Source organism: Notamacropus eugenii, chromosome 5 (genome assembly GCF_028372415.1).
Source record: "Notamacropus eugenii isolate mMacEug1 chromosome 5, mMacEug1.pri_v2, whole genome shotgun sequence".
Lineage (NCBI taxonomy): Eukaryota > Metazoa > Chordata > Mammalia > Diprotodontia > Macropodidae > Notamacropus > Notamacropus eugenii.
In genome coordinates, this window is record NC_092876.1 from 31,564,198 (window position 1) to 31,591,368 (window position 27,171).

Here is a 27,171-nt window from a genome sequence, read left to right on the forward strand (position 1 = left end):
AGGGGACTCATCCCCATTTGTCAGGGAAACAGCTATAGCTGAAATTTAGGGGCTCACTCAAGGGCACTCCTCAGCACTGGTAAAGCCTTAGTTCCCAGAGCCAGTATCAGACCTATCACTGCCAGCTCCACAAAGCAACTGGACCTTACTTTGTTCAGACCTTGGCCTTTTTAAGCTAAAGTCTTTCCAAGGACTCAGTTTGACTGAGGTACCATCCATTGAGTGATTAAGGCTGGGAAGAAATGAGACAAATAATGGCCTCTTTTACCTAGTTAAGAACAACAACAACAAACAGTCTAGGAGGGGAAGATGTTCAGAGTTTCTGACCAAAACAAAAACAATTGTTATTTACATTCGCTATCCGGGCCCAAACCACTAAGTGGGCTTTAGACTGGGACCTATTGTTGGCTAATCAATGAGAACTAGAGTGAATTGGGTTTAAGATGAGGTCCTTAAGAAAGAAATCTAGTCCATAAACCCCCAAATATCCTTCAAGGTTTCATTGATCAAAATTTGCATTCTTTTGGGCAGAGTACCCCCAAGGCTATCATATCCTTTGTGGATAGAGGGAGAGGAAAGAGGAAAGGAAAGGAAAAGGAAATGGAAAAGAGAAAGGGAATGGGAAAGGAAAAGAAAAAGGGAAACGGAAAGGAAAGTAAATCTGGCATAATATATGCTTGATAAAGCCACGTGAGTTCGTTGTGATAGCAACTTCTTTTTCCTCAGTGCTCACTAATCATCCCTTGAAAAACATGTACAGTTTGGCAGGCATCAAAGTCAAACTCACTGACCCTTGGTTGGAAGATTCCATTGCCTTCTATTTTTGAAAATTGGGACATTTGCCCTTCTCCAATCCTACAGCACTTCTCCCATTCTCCCAGATTTCAACACCGTGCCTCCAATGCCATCTCACTCTGAAACTTCTATTAGCATCTGGAACCTCCTCATCTTGGAATATCCCTCAGCACTGGCTGATGAATTCCTCCTGGGGCCAACCTTCACTTGTCTCCTGGTTCGGTTTCTGACTAGAAAGTTCTTAGTCACCATGCCTTCTTCTTCCCTCTAACCCTTTCCAACTCCCATTTGTGTATTTATCTTCAAATGGTGAGTCAATTACTAAACATTTATTTTATTAAGTGCCTCCTGTGTGCCAGGCACTGTGCTAAATGATGGAGATACAAAAAAATGGGGGCAAAAGACAATCCTTGTCCTCCAAGAATTCACAATCCAACAGGAGAGATAACATGCAAATAAATATACACCAAGTAAGCTATATATAGGATTAATAGGAAATAAGCAGCAGAGGATAGACACTAGAAAGAAGAGGAGTTGGGGACAGCTTTCAGCAAAGAGTGGATTTTAGTAGAAACTTAGAATGTCCACTTGAGGCCAGGGACTGTCTTTGCATTTCCAGTGTTTTTAGAGATCTTTCAGATATTTCATCTGCCCGTTCCTTTAGTATACCGGAGTGTAGCTCTAAGATATCAAAAGATATATTGTTTGTGCAGCACTTAACACAGACAGGGAAGAATGGTTTTCAGCTGGGAAGTAGAAGGTAAGGTCCTTGATTTCAGGGATTCATCTTTCTCTTTTCTCTGTATTTGGATTCCCATCCTTCTCCAAAATCTTTTAGACATTGTCTGCCTAGGTCACACAACTAGTAAGTGTCTGAGGTTGGACTCCGGTCTTCCTGACTCCAGGCTCAGTTTGAAAATAGAAAAAAAATTTTAAAAAAAGAGAACGTCATTAAGAATAGATACTGGTGAGGTAAAATATATTCCAGTTATAACCATGTATAAAGTATGAAGAAGTTCAATGTGACCATCAAAAAAAAATAGTCAAGTGTCTTGGACAGAGAGGATTATGCGACCGCCGTCCTCTGAAGGTCCCGAACTTTTCATAGAGACAATAGTGAGGTGGATCTCACAAGTTCCGGGGCTCACGTGCTGTAGGGTATCAGTGACCAGCCGTTAGCCACTTAACCCTTTGGAAACTGCCACCCTGAATCGCTCTAGGAGAAGAGAAGGATCCCGACCTTCCGGGTGTGTCTGGTCCCCCTGGTTTGGCGTGGGGGTGGAGTGAAAGGAGGAAGACTGGAGGAATAGAGGGCAGGAAGCAAGAGCCGGGATGGGAGTGGGCGGGGAAGTGGACCAGAGGAAGGCAGAAGCAGGGGTGGGGTCCGAGAAGGGGAGAGAATAGGCCTGGAGGGAGGGGCGGGGATTGGGGAGCTTTGTAAAACCGCGGACTCCTAGGGCCCAGAGAACCCCTCCCCTACCTTCCTCAGGTGGCCTGGAGTAAATAAATCCTTGTCACTGACTCAGTTTCCCCAATCGGTGAAAAGGGGGAGTTAATGACTCCATGGTCATGAAGGCTTCTTCGTTTTCGGAGAATCGCTCGTTCGGGTGCCTGGAGAGGGAGAGGGCTAGGGGAAGGAGTGGGTGTCCCTCCGCTTCCCTGGATTTCTCCCATGACTCCCTACGTGGGCTCCCCAGCTCTGGACACCCCACCCTGATGGTGTCCCAACTACTCCTGCTGCTGCTACTGCTGCTACCGCAGGCGCCAGTCCAGCTGTTGTTCCAGCTGGAGGATGCCTGCAAGTGGGGAGTGGTACTCAACAAGTACGACACCTTGGGAGAGGGCAGTGAAAGGTTTTTCTTTCAAGAACCAATTTCCGATGTAGACGAATTCTTCAACAAGATGGAGGATTCACCCACCGACAAAACACAGGTAGATGCCCAGCCCAGCTGCCCATCTGCGCCCCCCCCTCCAAATTCTCTGTCCCTTCCACACCGTCCTCCTAGCCACCTATCCATCCCTCTCTGCCTTTACATCTTTCCAACTGTCCTCTGACCCTCCAGTGTTCCATCTATTCCACTTGGCTCGTGTCTGTCAACCCTGGTCTCTCTTTGGGCAAGCAAGTCCGTTTTACCTCTCTTGGCCTCAGTTTCTTCATTTGTAAAGTGAGAGAGTTGGACAAGACGGCCTCTAAGGTCCTTTCCAACTCTCAATGTTGGCTGTGTTCTTCCATCTTTCCTTCCATTCTGCTCTTTCATCTCTTCTCTCTCCCATCTATCCCTCTCTTTCCATCTGTCAATCACTGTATCCTTTAACTGGTGCCTGCCCCTTTCGTGTCTTCAGGATACCCTTCCAGAGCCTTGGATATCCCTTGCCCTAGGGTTTGTGGAAGGGGTGTGTGAAGGGAAGAGGGGGATGGCAGAATAAGGTGAATGTGTGTGTATGTGTGGGGGTGAGTCAGGGAGATCACCCTGAGCTGGATGTATCCCCTATCTTCAGATGAACAAGGGCTTCCCTTACTTCATGAAGATTAACTTCACCTGCCCTGGAGAGGTGAGGGAGGGGTGGAGAAGGAGGAGAGAGGAATCGAACCACACAGGATAGGTAGAGGGGAAAACTTGACTTAGGATCAGTGAGGGTTGCTAATGGGTGAAGAAATCATTTTAGGCTGAATCAGGGAGGGTGGCCTCTATCTCACCCAAACCTTCCTTGGAGCCCCACCCATCACACCTTGGCTTCCTGCCCCCAGCATCCTCCCCCTTCCTACCCAACTTCCCCATCCTACCAAAGGAGCTTCTGGATGCTGCCATCCCTGCTCCCCCAATCCAAACCATTTCTATGTTCTAGTCCTCAGGGCTCTCCTACAATGGAGAGATTTTGGAAGATTCCCTGGAGGCTGAGGAAGGGGAATGTTATCTCCCCTGGCAGATGGGGAACTCCATCCCTAGAGGCCAGTTCCTGTGTGGGCTCTCCTGGGAGGCTGGCTGTGCAGGAGGAGTCCTGTTGATAAGGAAGGCATGGGGGGCTGGGAGGGGAGGGAATCCCCAGAGGAAAGTTAGATCTTGGAGGGCTCACCTGGCCTTCAACGATGGTGCTGGTGCCTTTACTGACCCACAGGTCTCTGCTCTTTAGTTTCTCTCCAGCTTCTAGGAAGGAAGCCAGTATTTTTTCCCTGGGTTCCTGCCTGGCAGAGTTCTGTTCTCTGCCCCAGCCCCCTATCCCCTTCATCGGGATAGGCAGGATCAGAGGCTTTTCTCTAAAGCCAGGGCCAGGCCTAGGCACATGGTGGGTGGGACAGGGGGTTTCTGGCCATGCCCATAGATTGGTCATTGTCGTTCCCTCTTTGACCACCTCTCAGAATTCAGAAGCCTTACTCCGGGGAGGCCACCTTAAGGGCTTGGTCCCCATTGTGCTGGTCACCTTCTACGCCCCCGTGAATTTCCGGAGGTGGAAGTCAGAGAGGTTGCAAATTCAGATGGAGGGGGCACCATACAGAAGCCATGGTGAGGGTCCTCCCCCAACAATGGTCTGGGCACCAGGAGTTAGCAAGGACAATGTCTTGGAGAAGGGGACTGCCAGAGGGCTCTTGTCAAGAAGTTGGACAGGATGATGGACAGACCTCTCCTTAGCCAGTTTAGCACATAGGCTGGGGTACATAGGTGGGGATAGAGAGGAAACCTGTATACCGTGTCTTATGAGGTCTAAATCCTTGGACACTCATCTGGGGCTCCCAAAGATCCCTGCTGCCTAGTCAACAGTTCAGCTGCATGTCACAAGGCCTTGAAATCCCACACTAGCTGGTCACCTTGGGCTTTACCTTTGCCCTCAGTGACTTTTGTGTCTACTTTTTACATTTACAATCAATTGTGTTTGGATGGGGTAGAGTGGCCCATCCCTCAGGAACTTGACCTGTTAGACTAAGCTAATGACCCCTGGACACCTCCATCCTCTATAAAAGAGGGGAAGATACAATAGACCATCCTGAGTTCTGGTACCCTGTCCCAAGGACCCAATCCCTCAGCAGGGTTCTAGTAGAGAGGGAAGGTGAGGTGGTGATGGCTGGGTGTGGGTAGCCCCCAGGCCTGTGCCCACTTTTTTTCATCCCGTACTTACCAGTGTCCTGCACTGCTGAGGAGGCTTGTATCATGGATTGGTACACTCCAATGCCCATGAAGAATGGCAGCGTAGTCATGGAAGTTGAAATCTCCAGCAACCAACTGGGGGAGCTCATTGGGAATGCCAGGTGGGTAGAGTTCCAGACATCTTTGTGGGAAACAGAGGATGGTGGAAAGTACAACTGAACTCACTGACAGCATAGCCAGGATCTGGTTTATAGACAGAGAGCTGAACTAAGTAAGCAGAATCTCTAAACCAAAAATGACCCAAGAGATCACCTGGACCAATCTACTAACCCACCCCCATTTTACAGATGAAGAAACTGAGGCCCAGGGAGGCAAAGTAAAAGATGAGTAGAATATAGGCTCTTTGAGGCCTTAGGACATAATAGGTGAGCAATAAATGTTTGTTGAATTGAGTTGAATTAAAAGGAAAGGATCATAGATTAATGGATACTTGACCTGGGAAAGCTCAGAGGCCATGGAGTCCAACTCTCTCATTTTACAGATGAGAAGACTGAGACCCAGGGAGGGGCTTAGTTCTGGGAAGGCATTTTCATAGAAATGATGATTGAACCCATGGTGTCCAATGAAGCATCACCAAGTGAGAGAGCATAGAGGGGCAGAGTTAATGTTTAAGGTGGCAGTACTCAAAGTCACAGAGGTTCTAGGTGCCAAAGGCAGCATTTGAACTCAGATCCTCCGACTTCAAACTCAGTGTTCTTGTCACTAAACTAAGTTGCTTCCTGTTCAGGATCAGGGTCCTGAGGCTTGAGAGGACCAGTATCTGGGCATCAGGTTAGGGTGTGAGGTGAGAAGTCTCCATTGAGTCTGGCAAGACCTAGGATACTGCTTGCCCTCCCTCTGCAGGTACATGATAAATATCAATGGGTTTCTGAAAAAACACAGGGACCAACTGATCTTTACTCTGGGACATGAGGTGAGAAGCAGTAGGGGAAGGGGATGGAAGAAAGGCTGAGGGGAGGGGTGGAGGGGAAAATAAGCCTCTTAACTGAACCTCCTGATTAGGATGGGGGAAGCCACTCTTCCTTTCTTTTTCCATTGGGTCCCTTGGACCTCTCCCCTTAGGTCAACATGATCGACAGGGACTTCATCAATTCACCATCAAGACCTGTCTGGGCTACAGTTGGCCAGGCTCCTGTGCTCATCCTTGGGGGTATTCCACATGAGAAGATGATTCTCATCTCTGACTCTAGCTTCCAAAAGGACATCTCCCTGGTGGAGGTGACAGAGGCTGAGTGGCAGTTGACTGTGTGGATGGAGGGTGGGCAAGAGTGGACATTCAGTAGACTTGGGAAGGGAGGGAGGGCAGGAAATACTGATCCCTAAGAATGGGTTGCAAGATCTCACCTAAGCCAAGGGCCACATGGCCTCATTCCTCTGGCCAAGTGGCATCATGGTATGGGGTGCAGTGTGGGGAGATGATGGGGGAGAGGTGGAGAAGGAGCTGGGTTGCACTCTCCATTCTGCTTCCTAGTTGCCAAGTCCCTTGCCCAAGTCTCTTCATTCTCACTTCTTTGAGACCTCAGTGCCTTCATAAAGGAGGGAACTGTGGTGGCCTACATGATCTTTAAGTCTCCTTCCTGCTTTCAATCCTGCAAACCTCCATTCCTGCACTGGTTGGCTCAGCTGAACATCGATAGCTGCTGGCTGGGTTCTCTTCACTGCCCTCAGGAGGAGTTCACAGCCTCCATCTTTGACACCATCTCCACTGAAAGCATCCTCTTCATCCGACAGAACCAACTCGTCTACTATTTCACTGGCAACTACTTCCATGGGACTGGAACAGGGTCTAGTACCAGTGAGAAAGCTGGGAATGGGAAGATCTGTGAGAATGGGGATTGGGCCCTCCCTCCAAATTCTAGCCTTTCCCTTCTCCTCACCTTGGTCAGACTGACTGAATCTGGAGTCTGATACCAGTACAAAGGAGAATAATCTTCCAAGAGACCATGGAATGCAGAGCCCTGAATGAGATGCTGAGGATGAGCTAGCTGGAGTGATGGAGGGAAGAATGATTCAGAGAGTTTTAGGATCAGTTGGATGAGTTTACAGCAGTGAACCCACAGAAAGTCTGATGGATGGGCTTCCATGGGGAGAGTGAGCACATCCATGGGCACCTTATAGAGAAGATAGGGGATGATCAGTGGGCATGCCCACTCTCTCCATGAGGAGGAACCCCAAAGATTTGCTTCTGTCCATGTAAGCTCTTCCAATTATTAGGGAGCCCATCAGACTACCCAGAGTTTACACACGACCATGTTCCTTCCTTTGTCTTTGAGCCCATAGCAGGACCCTGACCCAAGCAGAGAAAATTATAATATCCAAGAGTGTGAGAGAGGGGGAAGGGGGCAGGTTTCTTTTTCAATAACAGTCTTGGGGAGGTGATGGAGGCATCTTGAAGGAAGCTAAGCCATTCTCAGATGATCCTGAGAAATTTCTGGGACTCAGTTTCCCACTGGAAGAATGAGGAGGGTGGTAGTCTTGGAGGAGAAAGGGAGGAGACTCCCAGCCCTGAGAATGGCCTTCCCTCTACCCAGGTAATTGGGTCCGAGTCTTGCGTAGTCGGTGTATCAAGAAACTTTGTCCTGTGGAACTCCACAGCAATGGCTCAGAGTACATCTTGGCCTTGGCCGGGGGCAGTGAGGAGGGCATCTTTCACTTTGGGACCATCACAGGTAGCCTCCTTCAGCTCCCTTTCTCTGAAAAAAATAGCCCCTGAAATTGTGGGGTGGTGTTGTATGATGTTGTATGATTCCAGATTCTGTCAGGGCCTCCTCTTCTTGGAACTTATACTTTTTTCACCTCTATTCAAACAAGTATTTATTAAGAAGAATGAATTTTAGAGACTTCCAAGGACCAAGCTGCTTCAACGGATGCAGTGCATTTTTTTTATCCATAAGGAAAAGCAAATCAAGACAGTAGGATGAAAAATTTAATTCAAAGTAAAATTATAGTATTTGCTTTTAATTATTTGAATTTAAAATGCATTTGCATAGACAGGAGGAATGATAGCAAAATATAAAACATAATTTTTTGCATCCGTTGAGGTATCTGATCCTTCTAATGTGTAACCTGCTTAGAATGTACAAGTATCACTTCTGTCATTTATTACTTGTGTGACCTTGAACAAGTCTCTCTCCCTGGGTCTCAATTTCCTCATCCATAAATAAAAGAGTGGCACTAGATGACCTATGAGGTCCATTCTGGCTGAGATCTGTTATAAGTTTCATTTTAAGTTTGAAATGCCCATGAGAAAATGAAAATTGGTCCCTACACTCAACTAGGGGATACATCACATACATAGCTATGTAAATATAAGATAAATTGAGGGGAAAGAGCCTTAATGAGGGGGTACAGGAGGTACACTGATTGGGAAAAGCTTCCCATGAGGGGTGGCACCTCAGTGGAGGCATCTTTTGAAAGACACAGAGTTGGCAGATGGAATATTATTACTTTATTCTAATTTGGACTAGAATGGTGATTGATTGATGGGGAGTAATTAGAAAAAAGCCTGGAGAGTTAGGTTGGAGAGAACCTTAAAAGGCTTTAAATGCTAGGCTGATGAGTATGTATATTATTCTGAAGGCAATGGGGATGAAAATTCTGTGATTTTTGATTAGGAGTGTGAGCTGGTGGGACCTGTGCTTTAAGAATATTAATATGGCATCTGTGTGGAGAATGGAGAGGTGAAATCCTGAAAACAGAGAGACCAATGAAGAGCCTAATACAATAGTACAGGCAAGGGTGGTGAGAACCTGAATACCATGATATATGGAACAAGGAGGTAAAGAGAAGGGAATGAAGTTGAGAGACATAAAGATAAAACTTGGTGACTGCTTGGATATAAGAGAGAAGGAATAGAGAAGAACCAAGGATAATTTTAGATTGTAAGTCAAGGTGACATAAGAGAAACAAAGAAATTCAGAGGAGAAGTTTGTTTCTGGGGAAAGAGAACACGTTTCATTTTGAATATGAAGTGCATTGAGATGTGTATTAGGCACTGAGATGGAGATGTCTACAAAGTAGTTGGTGATGTGGGTCTGGGGTTTTGGAGAGCAGCTAGGGCTGGACATAGTATAAAAATCTGGGAGTCATTTTCAGAAAAATGATGATTGTACCAGTCACAACTAATAAGAGATCACCAAGTAAGATAGCATAGAGGGTCAGAGCAGAGATGGATGAGTAAAGTGAAGTTTTTTGCTGAGCTCTTCCAATATTCTCCACTAAACAGTTTTCAAAAGTGCATCAAATCAAGTTATAATAACCAACAAAAAGTCACAGGGAGTTATTTTTCCAGTCCCAGGTGGCTTAGCAAGCCAGAGAGAGGTCCACAGACTTCTGGGATGGGGACTGGCTGGAAGTGCATCATCGTGGAAGCAGAGCCAGCTGTGAACCCTGAAAACATCTCATCTGAACTGGTTCAAAGAGGGAAGAATATACTTACCCACATAGTTGGGTATAGAAATTCATCTTACTCAACAGGGGTGGAGGAAGGGAAGGGACTATAAAAAAGGGGTAGTTGTGATAATGAGGAAAATAGTTTAAGGAAGGCAATGGTCAGAAGGAAAACAGATTTTTAAAAAGTGGACAGAGTGAAAAAATAATTGAAGAATTAGTAGAAAAGAATAGGTAGAAGAGGGAAATACATATCTAGCAATCATAACTATAAATATGAATGGTATGGACTCAACTATAAAATGAAAGAGGGTATCAGAATGCCTTAAAAACAAGAACCTAAGAATATGTTGTTTACAAGAGACACACTTGAAACAAAAAGACAAAGTTAAAATAAGGGGCTCAAGCAGAATCTATTATGCTTAAGCTGAAGTTAAAAAAAGGCAGCAGTAGCAATCATGAACTCAGATAAACAGATCTAAAAACATAATCATAAAAGCTACATTTTACTAAAAAGTACCATTCTAAAAGGTATCATTGCTAAAAGGTAACAATGAATTAATATTAATACTGAATATATATGCATGGCATATATGGTATAGCATCCAAGTTATTTTTTAAATCTAAATTCTTAAAAGTTAAATTAATTATAAGAGGAAATTGACAGTAAAGCTAGTGGGGGACTTCAATTTACTTCTCACAGACCTAGATAAATCTAACCACAAGATAAAAAGAGGCTAAGATGAATAGCACTTTAGAAAAGATATGGTAGACATCTGGAGAATATTGGATAGGTATAGAAAAGAATATACCTTTTTTTTTTAGGTGTACATGGCACACAAAAATGGACCATTTGGGGGTCATAAAAACCCAAGAAATAAATTCAGAAAAGCATAAATATTAAATTCACTCTTTTGGGGCCATAATACAAGTAAGGACACAAGATTTGTAGGAGGGAGTAGGGCAGACTATCCTACTGATTATGTCAATTGTCAGGACACAAGGTGTGTTCAAAAGAATTGTTGCCCTGATTATGTAAATTGCAGGAATGGAGACGCTTTGAAAGAATACTGAGATACCAGAGAAAGGTCAGCCCATGCCAGAATAGGGAATATATGTGTAGATTTGATAGGGCTAATTGGATTAATTGGTGGAGTTTACTCACAGGACTAGTCTTTGACAGCATGAAGACTGAGAAGTGGATCTCTGCACCACCCTTAGGCTAGGTCAGGTATATAAAAACAGAACAAAGGAGGCGTAGGGCAAGGGACGGCGCAGCATCATGTGCAAGTGTTTATTCCCATGAGTTAGTTAGAGCTTGTTTTGCTTTTTACATTCATTCAAAGTAGTTTAATTCATTGTGAGATTCAAGGTCTTGTTTGCAGGCTCTGATTTCCACTGGACAATGCAATAAAAGCTACATCCCATAAAGGACCTTGGAGCCATAGATTAAAAATAAATTAAAAATTAAGTAATCTAATTTTAAAGAATGAGTGAGTCAAAGAATAAAATAGAAACAATTATTTCATTAAAGATGATGACAATGAGACCACATATCAAAATTTGTAGAACGTAGCCAAAGTAGTATTTAGGGGAAATTTTATGTCTTTGAATGCTTACATTAATCAAAGAGAAAGAATAGATCAATGGATTTGGCATGTAACAACAAGGACAAAATAAACCCAGAAAAAGAACAAATTAAAAATCCCTAAGTAAACACTATGAAAATCATGAAAATCAAAGAAGAGGTTAATAAAATTAAAAGAACCCCACCTCCCAACTTTGAACTGATTAAGCTAGGAGCTAGTTTTATGAAAAAAAAAAAGATGAACCATTTTTTAATTTGTTTTTTTTAAAAATACCAGATTACCAGTGTGAAGAATAAAAAGTATGGCAAATGCACGACCAATGAAAATGAAATTAAAATTAGGTGCTATTTTGCTCAATATATACCAATAAAACTGACTAAATGAAATGGACAAATATTTATGAAAACATAAATTGCCCATATTAACGCAAAAGGACCTAGAATGCTTAAATAACCTTAATAGAGAAAGAAAATGAACTAACCATGAATTAACTCGCTAAGAAAAAAACCCCCGAGACCAAGTGGAAATACAAGTGAATTCTACCAAACATTTAAAGAATGACTAATTCTAATATCATATATAACCTGTTTGAACAAATAGGTAACAAAGAGTCCTATCAAGTTCCCTCTGTGGCACAAATATGGTTCTGATCTCTAAACCAGGGAGAGCAAAATCAGAAAGAAAACCATAGAGCAATTTCCCTAATGAATATAGATGCAAAAATGGTAAATAAAAGACCAGTAAGGAAATTGCAGCAATACGTCACAAAGATCATTCACTACAACAAAGGATTTATACCAGAAATGCAGGGCTGGTTTAATTTTAGGCCAACTATAAGCATAATTTGATGAAATAACAGAAGCAACAAAAAGCATATGATTTCTCCATAAATGCAGAAAATATGTTTGGGATAGTATAGAAGAAAAAAAAGGCGAGGACCCTGGACAGATCTGTTGAGTACACCCACAGTTAGTGGATGTGATGTGGATGGAAGATACATCAAAAGAATGAGAAGGGTTGCTCTAACTGAAGGAAAACCAATAACTTGAATTAAGAGTATTTGGGAAGAGAGGGTGGCTAACTATGTCAAAGGCTTGCAAGAGGTCAAGAATCTAGACTGAGGAAAGATGTTTGGATTTAACATTTCAGCAACTGTGGTAACCTTGAACAAAGCAGCTTCAACCAAGCTGTAAGGTAGGAAACCAGGTGGCTGAGGATGAAACCTCAGTGGAAAGTGAAGAGATGAAGGCAATGTATATAGATGGCTTTCTCTAAGAGATTGTTATAAAAAGGAAGAGAAATGAAGGATGTTGATTTCAGGTGATGTCTGAGATCAGCGCAGGTTGTTTAAAGGGTGAAATGGGCCTTGGCATGCTTGAGGCAATATGAAAGGAGTTAATAGGTAGAGGGAGATTGAATATAAGAAAGGTAATGTTCAGTGGCACAGGCCACTGAAGGAAACAGGATAAACAGCACAAGTAGAGGAACTGCAGTGGGCAAAGAGGTTATGTCTTCCTCTAAGACAAGAATAAAGGAAGAGGTAGGGGAATTGTATGGAGAAGGGCAAGGAAGGGTACTCACAGTGGGATGGCCTGTATTTCTGATGAAAGAAGAAAGAATGTTCTCTGCTTAGACCGAGGGTTCTTAACCTTTCTGTGTGTCATGTTTTTTCTTTTGGCAGCCTGCTAAAGCTCATGGACCCTTTTGAGAAGGGAGAATCATGCTTTTAAATGCATGAAATAAAATATATAGAATGACAAAAGAAACCAATTACGTTGAAATGCAGTTAACCAAATATTTTTTTAAAAATAAGTTCACAGGTCTCAGGTTCTCAAGGTTGCATCGTTCTCCATGCAAAGATCAAAATTACTATTGCCTTGAATTCCTATTCCATTGATTCTACAGTGTAATTGATTTTATGCTGCATTTTATAACTGAGTCTGCATCTGCCTAAAGCCACCTTGTTATACCCTTGAGTTGAGCTCAGAAATTTTGATTGCCCTCTGAGTTAGTTTAAAGACATAATTAAGAAAAAAGCTGGTATCTCTGATACAGGGATACTTCCCAGATGTTCGTCATCTGTCGTTACCTGTCCTTGTGAAATTAGGGGAGATTTTATCTCTTCCAGCAAGTCTGATAGTTTTGATCACCTCACAGATTATATGCTCATATACATATAATATATATATGTTATACACAAAATTATATATATATGAAATTATAAAATTTTAATTAATGTTCCTGAATTGTCAGAGAGGGGCAGAATGCCAGTCCATTTATTTTGGTATAGCCAATTGTAATGTTCCATGACTACCAAGACCCCTTCTTTCTTATATGTCAATAAAGAGCTGGTCCTTTCTCACTGAGGTTGCTGGCTTCACTGAGGTGGTCAATCTGACCTGCTTAGTTAACAATTCTATACATCACTTTTAATAAAGTGATTTTGCTCAGAGCCATGTCCCTCAGTCTGCCTTTATTAAATTTACTGAAGATAACCCCTGACTTAAAGGGAAGAAGGAATTCTGGAGGGGACTTTTGGAGAGAAGTGAGGCTTTGAAATAGCTGCTATAAGAAATTGGGTAGAGAACCAATCAAGGAAGAATAAAATTATTTCCATGCAGCATTGAAGATCCATTTGAGATTAAGAGACAGAAGTAGGTAGAGGACCCAAATTGTACAGCAGTGAGGCTTGTACTCGTGTTGTTCAGTGGTGTTTATAGAGGGTTGAGGTGGATGGGGAACGATAGGGGTGTTGTTGTTAAGTCATTTCAGTGTTGACAGACTCTTGGTGATCCCATTTGGGGTTTTCTTGGCAGAGATACTGGAGAAGTTTGCCATTTCCTTCTCCAACTCATTTTACCCATAAGGAAACTGAGGCAAAGAAGGTGAAGTAATTTACCCAGGGACTCACACTTTGTGACTGAGATCAGATTTGAATTCAGAAAGATAACTGGAGAAAGGAGTTCATTGCCCTGCCCAAAAAACTGAACAAAGTGTGAAGGGAGATTCTGAACCCCAAGGCTGAGAGAGTAGGAGGTGGGAGTAGCTTGCCTTAGGATGGAGAAGAGAGCCTTTAACTGAGGCTTCCTCCTTCCTCCCAGGGTTCTGCAACAAGGGGCAGTTTGTTCAGGGATAGAGTTGAGCCAGCAGGGAAAAGGCTTTGGTTATGGCAGTCCATGGCTCAAGCAAGGCCTTGACAGCCATGTCTGGTTTCTGTGAGCTGGGAAATTCTGGAGAGTGGGTCAGTGTTGCAATTGTTTGCAATTTATACTCCCTAATTATTCTGAGTTCCCTCCATAATAAGGGGGCATCGAGGTGGTGCAGTAGATAGAGATGGGCCTGGAGTCAGGAAGACCTGAGTTTGAATCTTACTTCTGAAACTTGCTAGCTGTGTGACTCTGGGCAAGGCACTTAACCCTGTCTGCCTCAGTTTCCTCATCTGTAAAATGATCTGGAGAAGGAAATATCAAACTACTCTGGTGTCTTTGCCAAGAAAACCCCAAATGTGGACCTGAAGAGTCAGAAACCAGTGAAAGGACTGAACAACATACAAATATGTGCTTTTTCCCTCAGTAGAATGTAAGCTTCTTGAGGGTAGGGATTGTTCCAGACTTTGTCTTTCTATCCCCAGCACCTAGCACAGAGCCTCAGAGGATAGTCAGGGCTTAATAAATGCTTGTAGATTGACTGACTGGTTGCTGTTTTCCTCCCAGGACAGGATAATGTAGGTGATGCCTCACTCAGTCAATCCCCAAGCACCTATTAAGTGCCTGCTGTGGACCAACCACTGCTCTAGGTGGATAAGTGCTGGAGATACAAAGAAACAAAGCAAAACAACCCTGCCCTTGAGGATCTTACCTCCTATCAGTGGATTCTAGAACAAGGAGGCTCCTTCATTCAATCCCCAAGTTTGCTTTTGTTTACTCAAGTAATAATGATGCACAGAGCTTTAACAAAGACAAGACAGTTGGGGTGCTTCTCCAGGTCACACAAAGCAGAGAGGCACCATTATTTTTTTACTTGCTTTTTATCCCAAGAATTCTAGGCCATTTTATAATTGTATATATAATTATGTATTATAATTATAATAATAGGAGCTTGATTGTGGTGTTGATGGCTGACACAGGGCTATGAGCTTTCTTCTTCCCCTAGCTCCCATGTACCAGGGTGCTTGACAGTAAAGGCTGGAGGCAGTGCCATGCTGGTCACACCTGGCATCTAAATCCAGTTCTTGAAAAGGACTGGGGTTAGATCTCAATGCATGGGGGCAGTAATGGAGTAGGAGGTGTGTGCAAGGCTGGGGGCCTGGGGTTCAGCAGTGACACTCAAAGAGGAAATGGAAAGCAATAGTATGAGATCTGGGACCAGGGTTGGCATATGCTTGTGAGGAGTCCCCCTGACCCTCTGTGCCCAACCTCATTCTGGGTAGAGTGTGCTTGTGGATTCCCTCTCTCAGGGATTAGAGGCTGCTCATCTTGGACCACTTTTAAGGCCAAGGAATGAGAGAGAGGTTGCTCTTCCTTAGTCCTAGGGCTAAGGCTAACCCTCTCCTTATGCACCACTCCTCCCTCCTTCCCCAGATGGCAAAGTGCGTTTTAGAAGAATGCCTAACATGAGATCTATGTGTGACATCCGAACAGGTATGGATATATGGTGATGCTGGAGTCCCCCAGGTTTGGGATGGGTTCTAGGACTAAGGAGGCAGTGTGGAACAGTAGAGAGTGCTGGATTTGGTCAATCCTGTCTTTGCCCCTGACTAGCTTTGTGACCATGAGAAAGGTACTTACTTCCTTCTTGGACTTCAGTTCCATCATCTGTAAAAAGAGAGTGTTGGACTATGTTACTTCTAAGGTCCTTTCCAGTTTCTGAACCTCAGGGTGTCCAGGGAAGGCCATCACCCCTGGGAAGGTCCTGACCTCTCTAGAGTGCTTCCAGACTAAGGGAGAGGCAGTCAGCAGAGGCTACTTGGGTCCACAGGGCAGGCCCTAAAGTCCTGGGGAAGCTGTAAATGCACAAAAGGATTCTGGGTTGTTCCTGGGAGGTGTCAATGGCCTGCATGGACAGCATCAGGCCAACATCCCTGGCCACCTCCCTGCAGTCATAAGCTGTTGGCTCCACTGGGTGGTGTACAAAGCAGAGGATCACACTTTCTTGCTTCTCATGGAGTTTGATGAAATCACCGTGGATGGGACGCATTTCCAGGTTTTACAGTACTCACCACGTCGTAAAGGCTCCTATTTGGATTCAGTCAGCTTGCTCTTTGAAATTCCCTCTTTTGTCCCCCTGGGTAGGTGGAGTTACCTCAGAGCTAGATACCTGGAAAAATCTGGGCAGGGAGAGGGTTGTGTTGGGCTACAAAGTCAGAGGCTACAGGGCTGGGGCTAGGGAGTGAGTGGGGTTCAGGTGTTGAGTGAAGGGTGGGTGATGCTAAGAGAATTCACTACAGCAGTATGGATCCCTGGGCAGGTGATGAGAAGGACTTTGTGATGGTGCTGGGCGTGGAGGAGTACACTGACTACCCCCTGGTGCCCAGGGGTCTCTTCTACAACCCTTTTTCCCACCTGCTATTCATTTGGGGTAATGCTATTCTGCAGAGGTGAGGGCAAAGGGGAAACAGTGTGGGGGAGGGCATCCAGGCCAGTAGCCATGTGCACAACTGGGATTCCCTGAGCTTTGGGGGTCCAGAAGCCTCTTCCTTTACCCTCATGCTCCTTTTGGGAATTAGCTGTGGCCTTTCTCTCACCCACAATGTCCTAAGTCACCTAAGTGACTAGAAGTGGATGGAGTGGTGGGCCTGCAGTAAGGAAGACCTGGATTCCAATCCAGCCTTAATAATCACTTAATAGCTGTGTGACCCTCGGCAAGTCCTTCAGCCTCAGTTCCCTCACTTGTAAGATTGGAACCATAATAGCACCTGCCTCCTGGGATGGTGGTGAAGATGTAAAATGAAGTGATGTTTGTGAACTTGTAAACCTAATACTGTCTAGATGCTGGTTCCAAGTGCTCTGGGACTGTGAACTAGGGTAAAAGGAGCCCTGACTTCAAGTTCTGGCCTCTGACTCATTATGTGATTCCAGCCCTCTATTTCCCCATCTGTCCAGCTGGGACACTGGACCTTGGATTCCTTGAATCTTTAGCCTGGGAAACTGGGGTTGTAATGGGCAGGGAGGGGGTTGCATGGGGGCGAGCAGAGAGAGAATGAGCTCTTTGGGCTCCTCTCCTTGGATGTACTTGACCAAGCCTGGGTTCCACTCTCCTCCCCCCACAGCTTTGACGATAAGAATTACATTTACTTGTCTGGATTCCCCAAGGAGTCCTCAATAAAGTACATGGCCAGCTCATACAAAGGCCAAGTGGTCTGTGTCACTGAGAAAGAGGAGGTGGGGAACAGGAGGTTGGCCTGACCACCCCAGGCTTCTGCCTCCCTATTCTCTGCCCCTTCCTGAACTCAAGGCCCCTCCCTGGGGGCTCCACATCCTTTGCATGGCCCTGAATACTCCTCCCCTCACCCTGGGTACCCTCTTTCCCAGCCCCCCAGGGGATCTAGACTGAACCGTTAAGGTCCTGTCCTTCCTTACTTTCTCCCTCCTTATCCCTTCTGGGCTCTTGTCCCCCAGATCTGGATCATTTTTGAAGGCAGCTTCAACGTGTATCGTTTGTATCCATCAGATGGCTGGGACATCCTTTTCACTCTTTCCCAGATGCAGGCCTCAAGCCTATATTCAATCAATGAGACCTCAGTTAGCATCTTCTATGACAGTATGGGTCTGCAGCAGGTGAGCTTAAAAGTATATTCAGACTTTCCAAGCTGGCCTGGCCACCCAGGAAGGAATCCATCTGAAATGACTGAAATGACCTTTCCTCTCTTCCTTTTAAACCCCTTCCCCCACAGCTAGTTTACATGATTAATAGTGAAGGGGAAGGAAAGCTGGTGAAAAGGCATGTACCAGTGAATCAAATCTTGGTCTATCAGTTGCTGAGTCTGACTACCTATGAGATCACAATTGATTCGTGAGTGAGCCTGAACCCATCTGCACATCAGGAGTGACAGAGTGCTTGGGGTGGGGGTGATAAAGGAAAGATTGCAAGAGCCCAGGATCCCTGAGGACCCCTCCCCTGCAAAGGCTCCTAGAGGAACCCTTGAATATCTAGTTCAGATACCATCTTCTCCATAAGGGCTTCTGGGACTCCCCTAGGTGAAAGTGATGCTTCTCATCACCATTTCTTCTCATGTTTTGCCTAGAACTGCCTTCACAATGATCTCATTATCTTGTTTCATAGGTATTTTTTCACTTGACTTTTCATCTTCCTTTTTCTCATGCTCTTTGGGAATACATTCTATGTTATGCCACCATTTTAATTTTACCAAGTATTTTTTAAATAAATAAATATGGTCCAATGGATGGATAAATAGAGGGATGGAAAGATAAATAGATAGATGAATGGATTTGTGAATGAATCAATAGATGGGTAGTTGATACATGTATAGATTGATGAATAAATGGACAGAAAGACAAATGGATTGGTAAATCAATGAAAAGATGATTAACATTTATTGATAACAATGATTAAGTAAATGGATGAACAGTGAGATGGATAGATGACAGATGACATGTGGATGGAAGGAGCTGGGCAGGGAGGCCTTGCTCAGGTTGGTGTGTGAGGGGTCATCCAGTCTCTTTCCCTCCCTATCCTTCCTAGGGGTCCAGCAACCCTCTCCTACAACAATCCCTGCCCTTTCAAGTTGATGCAGCTGAAGTACCTGCCAAACCCACAACGATTCACACGACTGGAGCGCTATCGTGCACAGGCACCATTTGTGAACTCTGTATCTGGCTTCCACACCAAAATCTCTCTGGCCATCTACCAGGGCCTTGTCTACCACCTGCTCTGGCTGCATGCCAAGTATAATAAGGTATGTGTTGGTGAATCCAGGAGGGGAAGTCCAAAGTAGGGAGGAGGGTATTTGGAAAACTCAAGGAGTTTCCTTCCCCAGCACCAGCTGTATAGGCTGTTGCCTTCTCTGTTGCCTTTCTAGCCCTATGCTGATCCTGTCCATGACCCCACTTGGCGTTGGTGGAAGGATAAGCAACAAGATAAGGTAAAAGGGATGGGCAGGAGTATTTCTTCAGCCTCATTTTTCCTACCCTGTTCATTCTTCTGCAGGGGAGTGGGAAGGAAATTATGGGCATGTATAGGTAGGGATTGTGGGATTTGGGCCAGGGGGTTCTCAGAAGTGTGCTGCAGGAGAACTAGTTGTCAAATTTTCAGGGTGAGCACTTATACCTTGGAAATCAGCAAACACTACAGCTGGAGATCCAGTTGTTAAACCATCTACCCGCATGCCATTGGGCCTGGAACTAATGACACTATAGCTCAGAGGGACAACTAACTCACTGGATGACACTATCTAAAAAGCATAATCATTAATGGCTTGATGTTGGTGTGGCATCAGAAGGTCTTTAGGGGAGTGCCCAAGGATACATGCTAGCTAATATTTGTATCAATCATTTGGATCATGACATAGTATGCTGATTAAATCTGAAGGTGACAGAAAGGAGAGATAGCTTACACACTGCATGACAGAGTCTAGAACTAAAAATATCTGGGACAGTGAGAGCACAGGGCTGAATCTAATATCAAATTCAGGAGAGAATAAATGTGAAATCTGAACATTTGGGTTCAAAAGGTCAGTGCCCCAAGGACAAGCTGGGGCAGGTGTGGCTATACATAGAACAAAAGGCCTTAGGGTCTTTGTGGATTGCTAGCTAGCTAGCTCCATATGAATTCACCTTTTCATGTCACAGCCAAGAATGCCAAAGCTACCTTTGCTCCATTAAGAGAGAAGAAGGGAGGTGATAGGGAGTTCACTTGTACTCTGCCCCAGTCAGACTGCACTGGACAGTTGTGTTTGGTTCTGGATGCCACATTTCCATGAGGCCATTGAGAAACTAAGGGAAGGGCATGAAGGTTGATGAGGGCATTGGAGGTCATGCTGTGAGAGAATGTGTTGAAGGAACTGTCCTCACTTAGCCTAGACAAGAGAAAACTTAGATGGAGATGGAACAGCAGGATTTCATGTTGAGACGGTTGCTGTATAAAAGAAGGATTCAACTTATTCTGCTTCTCTCCAGAGAACAAACTGGGAATAGTTGGGACGAAAAGGGAGGGGAGATAGGGAAGATGAAGGGAGGCAGATTTTGGAGAAAATAACAATCAGGGTTTTCCAGTAAAAGCACTGAGAAAAGCTGGAAGAAGCTGGGGTGGGGCAGTAGAGAGAGGGAGTACCTTGCAGGGGGATTCCTTTTTGGGTCTATGAGTTCCTTTCCAGCTCTTGAGATTCTGGGATGCTTAGAGCTATGGGGGCTGATGGGATCCTCAGGAAGTATCCAGAGCCTGACCAATCCCCCCTGGTCTTGGCAGGCTTTCTATTTTTATAAAGCCAGTAACTTTCAGACCAAGTTTGGTGTGTACATTAACATGGACAGCTATGGCAAGCTTTATAATCAGAAGGCCATGAATTTCCTGCCAGAATACATCTACCTGGACAAGGGGACCATCTACAGCTTCTCCATTTTCCTTGTCTTTACGAAAACCTCCTGGGAAAGTGGGCAGGCCTCCGGGGACCCCAAGGGCTGGTGGAATGGAATTGGGTTGGGGGAAAGATGGTGGGGCAGCCAGGCAAGTGGGTGGGAGGTGGTACTCTGAGCTGCTGGCCCACCCTTGCCTCTCTTTTTCCCTCTTGCAGGCACCTTCCTAGACACAAAGAAGCATTTGCGTCTGGCTGTGATACTGTCCCATCCGTGGTGTGTGTCAGCAACAGTGAATGAGAATTATCTTATTAACCGAAATGCCATGCTCTTCGAGGTGAGAAAGCCAGGCCATGTGAACATACATGTGTATGTATACCTGTGTGTATGTGTGTGTGTCTTCTAGTTGCAGTCTAATTCGCCTGGATTCTTGGCCAAGGAAGAATTTACATCCTAGGTACCAGATGAGGAAACTGTGACTGACAAAGACCAAAGAAATGGTCTAGGTTCCACACCAAAGGAGGTCTCAATTTCAAACTCCAAGGCTCTTTGACGAGCAGAGTGCCTCCATTCACCACTCAACACCATAAGCATTGATTAGGTGTCTTTACATACCAGACACTTGTACTAGACCAGAGATAAAGTCCAACAACATATTTGTTTTTCTTCTCTCATGGAGTCTGCAATCTATGAAGGATAAGCACACAAGATATATACACAGGCACACAATCACACTCACAGAATGATTGAGATTGAGTACTGTAGTCAGGATGAGCCTTGGACTCATGGAAAGACTCAGAACTCTCTTTTCTTTCCCTCTTCTGGGAGAAGATTAAGGGAATGGTAGGGAGGAGCTCTCCAGAACCCTAAGCCCTTAGCAGCTTCCTCTCAACCTGACCAGGTATCTGTGAAGGACAAACTCAGGTGCTTTGATCAAAGCATCAGTGGACACAACCTGAAGAAAACAGCATTATTCATCAAGGTGGGAGACAGGGAGTGACAAAGGGAAGGGATTGCCCCCTGTCTACTGGGTTAGCAGAGGGAATCCCTACTTGACAATAAGGAGCAATAGACCCCCTGGGCCTGGGATGGCAGTAAAAGAAATGGGAGTGGGGGTAGGTGACTGCCCAGCACTGAGCACTCCTCTCTACAGGTGGTTGGCTCAGCGGGAAAGTGCTTTCTTAGAACCCGATATGGATATCGGATGCAGGTAACCAAGGAGAAACCATGGGGGCCTGACAGACACTTAGGAGAGGGGGACAATCTCCAGGCTGGGCTCTGGTCTTCCCAAAGCTGAGGAGAGTGAAGAGTTCATGTCCTGCTCACTCAAACTGACCCCATCTCATCTTTCTCTCCCCCACTCTGCCCATGGAAACAGCAAAATGGATGCAGTGGTCCTTGTCCTTGGGCGGTTTCAAGTCCTTTCACATCCTACAGAGAAAATGTTCGCTAAATTTCATACCCTAGAGAATGAGGAGACAGGGATCTTAGAGGTCTTGGCACATGTCCATTTTCCTCTTTCCCCTTCACTCTGCATAATAGGGGTCAGGGCCCAGCTAGAGTCTGCTCAAACCAGGAGGGTTTGCTCCCAGACAAGAGGGTCATCTGTGGGTCCCCTGGGAGAAAGAGCAGAACATGTTCCTGCTTCCTAATGGCTTGGCTTAGAAAGGACAACGAGGGATTGGGAGTAATGGATGAATTTGATGTTTCTCTCTCCCCTCCCCCCACTTCCTTGGGCAGGGCAATGACATGATTCCCATGTTCATCGGCTGTCCCCCAGGCAAGCGGTTGGCCTTTGACATCACCTTGACCCTTCAGCACAACAAGGAGACCAATAAAAGATACTTTGACTGCGTGTATCCAGACCCTGAAATGCCTTGCTTCTTATTCAGTGATCGTGAGAGAGGGACCCCTGCCCAGCCACCTAGCAAATGACCTTCCCACAGCCCAGTACCACCCTCTACCCTACCAAGGCCCCACACTCTTTCCCAGTTCAGCTTTGTCCCTTCCTCCCACAGCTTTCTCCCCTTTCTTCCTGATTCAAGACATGGTGACTGGTGAGTCAGGAAGCTTCAATGGCAGGTGAGCCCCCTGTCTTCCCTGTTCTGATTGCTTTTTGGGGAGGCCTGGGGGAAATAAACACAGGGATTTCCTGGGGACTTCAGAAGTATTGGAGAGATACCAATGGTGAGGTACAACCTCTGCCCCAGGAAATGCTGACAGATTAAGTCAGTGGTGGGGAACGTGGGCCTTGAGGCCATATGTGCCCTTCTAGGTCATCATGTGTGGTCCTTTGACTGAATCCAAATTTCACAGAACAAATCCCCTTAATGAAAGGATTTGTTCTGCAAAACTTGGACTCAGTCCAAAGACCACACTCAAGGACCTAGAAGGCTACATGTGGCATCAAGACCCTGTACATGTTCCCCACCCATGGGCTAAGTCTTTCTTTTAACCTCCCAGGCCATTTTCTTGAGACCCTTCCTCTTGACTTACTCTTCTTGTGTGTGTATGTGTGTGTGTGTGTGTGTGTGTGTGTGCGCGCGTGTGTGTGTTGTGGGGGTAGGATGAGAACAACAGTGCCCCTCCCTTTCTCAGGGTGGGGAAGAGTTGGGAGTTTGAGGTGGGGAACTGTCTACCTGGCTGGACCCTTGTTGTCCAAGACCCTGTGTCTCTGATGCAGCTATGTCCTGAAGGTGATTGGAGGAGGAACTTCCCTGGAAAACATTGTGGACTACTCAGAGGCTGACATCTTCCGCTACAACAGTCCTAAAGACAAGTGACTACTGACCCCCAAGCCCATAGGGCTCCATGAGTCCCATATCAACCTTCCCCAGACATTCTCTCCCTAAACTCCTTTTACTTGTAACACTTGTGGGTCCAGACATGGAGACGCATGCATAGATGGATCAACTTTTCTTGTTCAGTCATTTCAGTGGTGTCTGACCCTTCTTGACCCAATTTGGGGCTTTCCTAGCAAAGATACTGTTTGCCATTTCCTTCTCTAGCTCATTTTATGGATGAGGAAAGTGGAGCAAACCGGATTAAGTAGCTTGTCATGGGTCACACAACTAGTGAGTATCTGAGGTCACATTTGAACCTAGGGCTTCCGGATTCCAGGTCTGGCACTCTAGGCACTGTGCCACCCAGCTGTCCTAAGATAAACTTAACACTCCTACATATACTGACATGGTTGCCTCCAGATACTAATTACAGGATCTCTGAGTTGGAAGGGATCAGATCAGCCATCTAATCTGACTCATAGACCTGACCAACAATGCCCCCATGAATTCTCACCAAGAAGTGGTCCTCCAGCCTTTGCTTGAAGACCAAAAGAGGGTGCTCACCATCTCCAGAAGCAGCCTGCTTCCATCTGGAATCCCTTTCCTGGTTAAGAGGTTTTTTTGCCTTTGGGCTAAAATCCAATGCCACTTCTATCCACCTCTCCTCATGTACAAGATCACAGAGGAACAGATTCTGAGCTGAAAGGACCCTGAAAGCTCCAACCCCCTCATTTTACAGATGAGGACTCTGAGGACTAGAAAGCTTAAGTAATTTCTCCAAGCTCATATATCTAATGTGTATCAGAGCTGGGATTCAGACTCAGGTCCTCTGACTATCTAAATCCAGCCCTTGTCCCATGGTACCATCCTTGGCCTCTGGGGTCAAACAGAACCCATCTAATCTCTTCTCTCCACATGGTAGCCCTACAGTTACTTGATGACAGCTCTCATGGCCCCTGTGGGTCTCACCTTCTCTAGGTTAAGCATGAGTAAAATCCACAATTTAGAACTGAAGATCAGAGGCCACTTACTCTGGGCTTCAACAAGCATTTGTTAATAGCAAGTGTGCCTACCATGAGCTGAGACATGTCCTGAGGCACACCTGTGTACAAACATGTGCATGCACACACAAGCATCCCATAGAGGATCTAAGTTCACCAGATGGCTGGCACAGCAGGACCCAGCCAGAACTAGAGCATGGTCTTTTCTCTCTCTAGTACCACCAGCCTCATCTGGATTGTCAGGGAGAACTGGACGGATAGCCAGTCCTTTAGCATCCTGAACCGTAATAGCTCTGGCATTGAGTATGCAAATCCCTGGTCCCTGATCCCTTCTGTCTGTCTGTCCAGTATCTGCAGCCTGCTGCCCATCCTTGGGGGAAGGGGATGAAACGTCCTGCCTCCCCAGTATCTGCAGGCTGCTCCTGACCCCCTTTCAAGGCAGAGGGGCTGGAGTGGGGTTGGGAGGCTGCTTTAGGTCTCCCAGTCCCCAGAGCTCCACAATTCCCCTAGGTGGCTCTGCCTGAAGAACTCTCCCTGTCATGATATCATTCCCAAGTATATCTTTTCTCCTGACTTCTTTTTCAAAATCATGGTGAGCAATAGGTAAGGTTCTATGAAAAGGGAAGGTGGGGTAGGGTGATGGGAGATGGGAGAGCTTCTAGCTTCCCCCTTGGGCCCAGTCGCACCCAAGAACAAACATCACTGTCCTTCTGTCCTGGCCAGGGGTGTGGACACCAGCACCTACTGTGATTATCAGCTCATCTTCATCCTCCACGTCCACGGGCTCCCACTCAGCAATCGCAGGGCCCTCCTTTTCCTGTGGGTGAGCCTCTGTTCTTGCTCCTCTGTCTCCCTCTCACCAACCCTAACTCCTTTCCCAGTCTTCCCCAGTCTCATGTGGTGGGACCAGCTCTGGGCCTAGAGTCAGAGGACCTGGATTTGATTCTTGACTTTTTCAGTTACTTATGACCTTGGACAAGTTATTTGATCCCTCCTGGCCTCACTTTCCTCATCTGTAACATAAAGTGATTGATTTAGGTGTCTTATAAAATTCCTCTCAGCTCTCAATCTACGTTCCCATGGACAAGCTTTTCCACCCCCATTCCCTGCCCCCAGCCCGAACCCTAAATGACTCATTCCTTCATTCCATTTTATGCAGCTTCTCCCCTACATGATAATCACCTATTTTCTCAAGCTTTAGGGATCTTTCCTTATGCACAGCCTTTCATCTCATCTCCCTTGGAGTTTTCAGGGATTCTCTCCTTCATCACCTGCTCTGCCCCACTCTTCTCAGGCTCCTCCCCTCCCCTCTTGCCCCCACCAGGTAACCATAGCTGTGCAAGTGGCCTTCATTTTCCTCTACATCTCCTGCTGCTTTTTCTGGCCAGTCTTGAAGCAATGGTGGTCCCATTTCAAGTGGAAGGTCTCTGATATTATCATGGCAGGTGAGGTCTGACTTAGTTGACCAGAGGAATTGGAGGGAGGTCTAAGGGCTAGGTAGGGGAAGGGATCAAGAATCTAGCCAAGGGGGTGGAGGGTCAGGGTTTGGGGCCTCCCCAGGGGCAGGGAGCAGTGACTATCTAGGGTAGCAGGTAGGGATTATCGTCTTGCCCAGGGCACAGGCTCTGAGCTGCATCAGAAGACTAACCCACTAGGTCTGGCTCTTCTTCATGCAGAGTCTTTCTCAACATACTCATCATCCAGCAGTTCTCTTCACTCCACCGCCAGTATTAAGGGCAGTGAAATACAGAACGCTGGAAGAGAAGCACGTTCTTTCCGAAAGTCAAAACCCAAGAAGAGAATTTGAGGCTACAATAGCCTCCATCTATCCCTTCCAGTTTGTCCCTCTCTTCCTTGGCCTCTCCCCTTCCATTCCCACCTCTTCCATCCCTTTCCATCCCTTCAGGCCTATTGTCCTCCCTTCCAGTCTCTTGTTAGTGCTCCCAGAATACCCCATTCCTCTCTAAACTCACATCTCCTGAGAGATCAAAAGAAAACTCAGAAGCACAGAAAAGAAGGACAACTTTGAAAATATATGTGTGGTATCACATAGTTTTACAGAAAAAGCAGCTGTGAAATGAGAATTTATGGTTTCATATTGAATATTCTTTTTGTGTTGTGAGGTATATATGGAATTGTTTTTGTCTTTTGGTATATAAGTTTAAAATTAATAAAAATTATTGTACTTGAAGCAATGGCGGATAACAAAGGTTGAATGTAAGAGCGTTCAATGGTTCCGTAAAAATAGTGTCAATGGATCTAAAAAACTGCAGAAATATTCATTGCTGATGGATATATGGAGCCAACATAATGAAAAATAGTAGTACCACCTAAATGAATTTACTTATTCAGTGTCACATCAACCAAACTACCAAAGGTTACTTTGTGGAGTGAGAAAATTGATTCGTTGAGGAGCTCTACTCTTTTCCAATAAATATTAATCAGTTTGACATGATTGCATAGGGGTAGTTATTGTAAGTTACGTTTATCAAATCCCAGAGCTGTGAGCTATAGATTGTAAGATCACTTGCATATTCATAGGGAGTTAATTAGAGGTCCTCCACCCATGTTTTTCCTTATCATGGTGACCAAGCTTGGTGGTGGAGTTGAGTCAGCTACATGGACAGTCCTCAATTTATTTTGGTATCTCTGGACCATTCTCTCTTGTCCAACCCAAGCAGGTGATCATCTTAATGTCAGTGGAGATACCCCATGCTTCACCCAACCTGTGACACACACCCCCTTGCTAACATGTCATTTTTGGCCTATAAGACCAAGTTCTATCAACCAATGAGATTCTGCATTTTGCTAGGCCTCTTTTGCACATTTGGGTAAGAATGAGCATTGTACTAATCCATATTTTTTAAAAGTCACATAGGAATATAGATTATAATAGAAGGGCCATGTAACAGGCACTCAAACTTCAATGTTCATTACTTGTT

At 45.3% G+C, this 27,171-nt stretch overlaps 1 protein-coding gene across 10 annotated transcripts; it reads left to right on the forward strand.

Moving 5' to 3' along the window:
- The first annotated feature begins 1,931 nt into the window (after positions 1-1,931).
- Positions 1,932-26,679, forward strand: LOC140503907 (cation channel sperm-associated auxiliary subunit gamma-like). 10 transcript variants are annotated; one of them, XM_072608302.1, is made up of 29 exons: positions 1,932-2,042; positions 2,493-2,727; positions 3,295-3,348; positions 4,154-4,298; positions 4,912-5,038; positions 5,781-5,850; positions 6,000-6,155; positions 6,561-6,732; positions 7,469-7,606; positions 15,496-15,555; positions 16,014-16,202; positions 16,382-16,511; positions 17,184-17,295; positions 17,533-17,691; positions 17,808-17,926; positions 18,617-18,830; positions 18,954-19,016; positions 20,339-20,522; positions 20,664-20,782; positions 21,347-21,427; positions 21,599-21,655; positions 22,186-22,342; positions 22,464-22,527; positions 23,129-23,224; positions 24,446-24,532; positions 24,740-24,832; positions 24,953-25,052; positions 25,554-25,674; positions 25,906-26,679. In XM_072608302.1, exons 2-29 carry the CDS (start codon positions 2,512-2,514, stop codon positions 26,034-26,036), a joined length of 3,414 nt encoding a protein of 1,137 aa, XP_072464403.1. In that variant the 5' UTR covers positions 1,932-2,042; positions 2,493-2,511; the 3' UTR covers positions 26,037-26,679. The 10 variants fall into 10 exon arrangements, 8 of the variants coding, with proteins under 8 accessions (XP_072464403.1, XP_072464404.1, XP_072464405.1 ...); XM_072608298.1 differs by lacking the exon at positions 1,932-2,042 and having other exon boundaries at positions 2,084-2,727; positions 5,820-5,850; XM_072608296.1 differs by lacking the exon at positions 1,932-2,042 and having other exon boundaries at positions 2,085-2,727.
- The last annotated feature ends 492 nt before the right edge of the window (positions 26,680-27,171 follow it).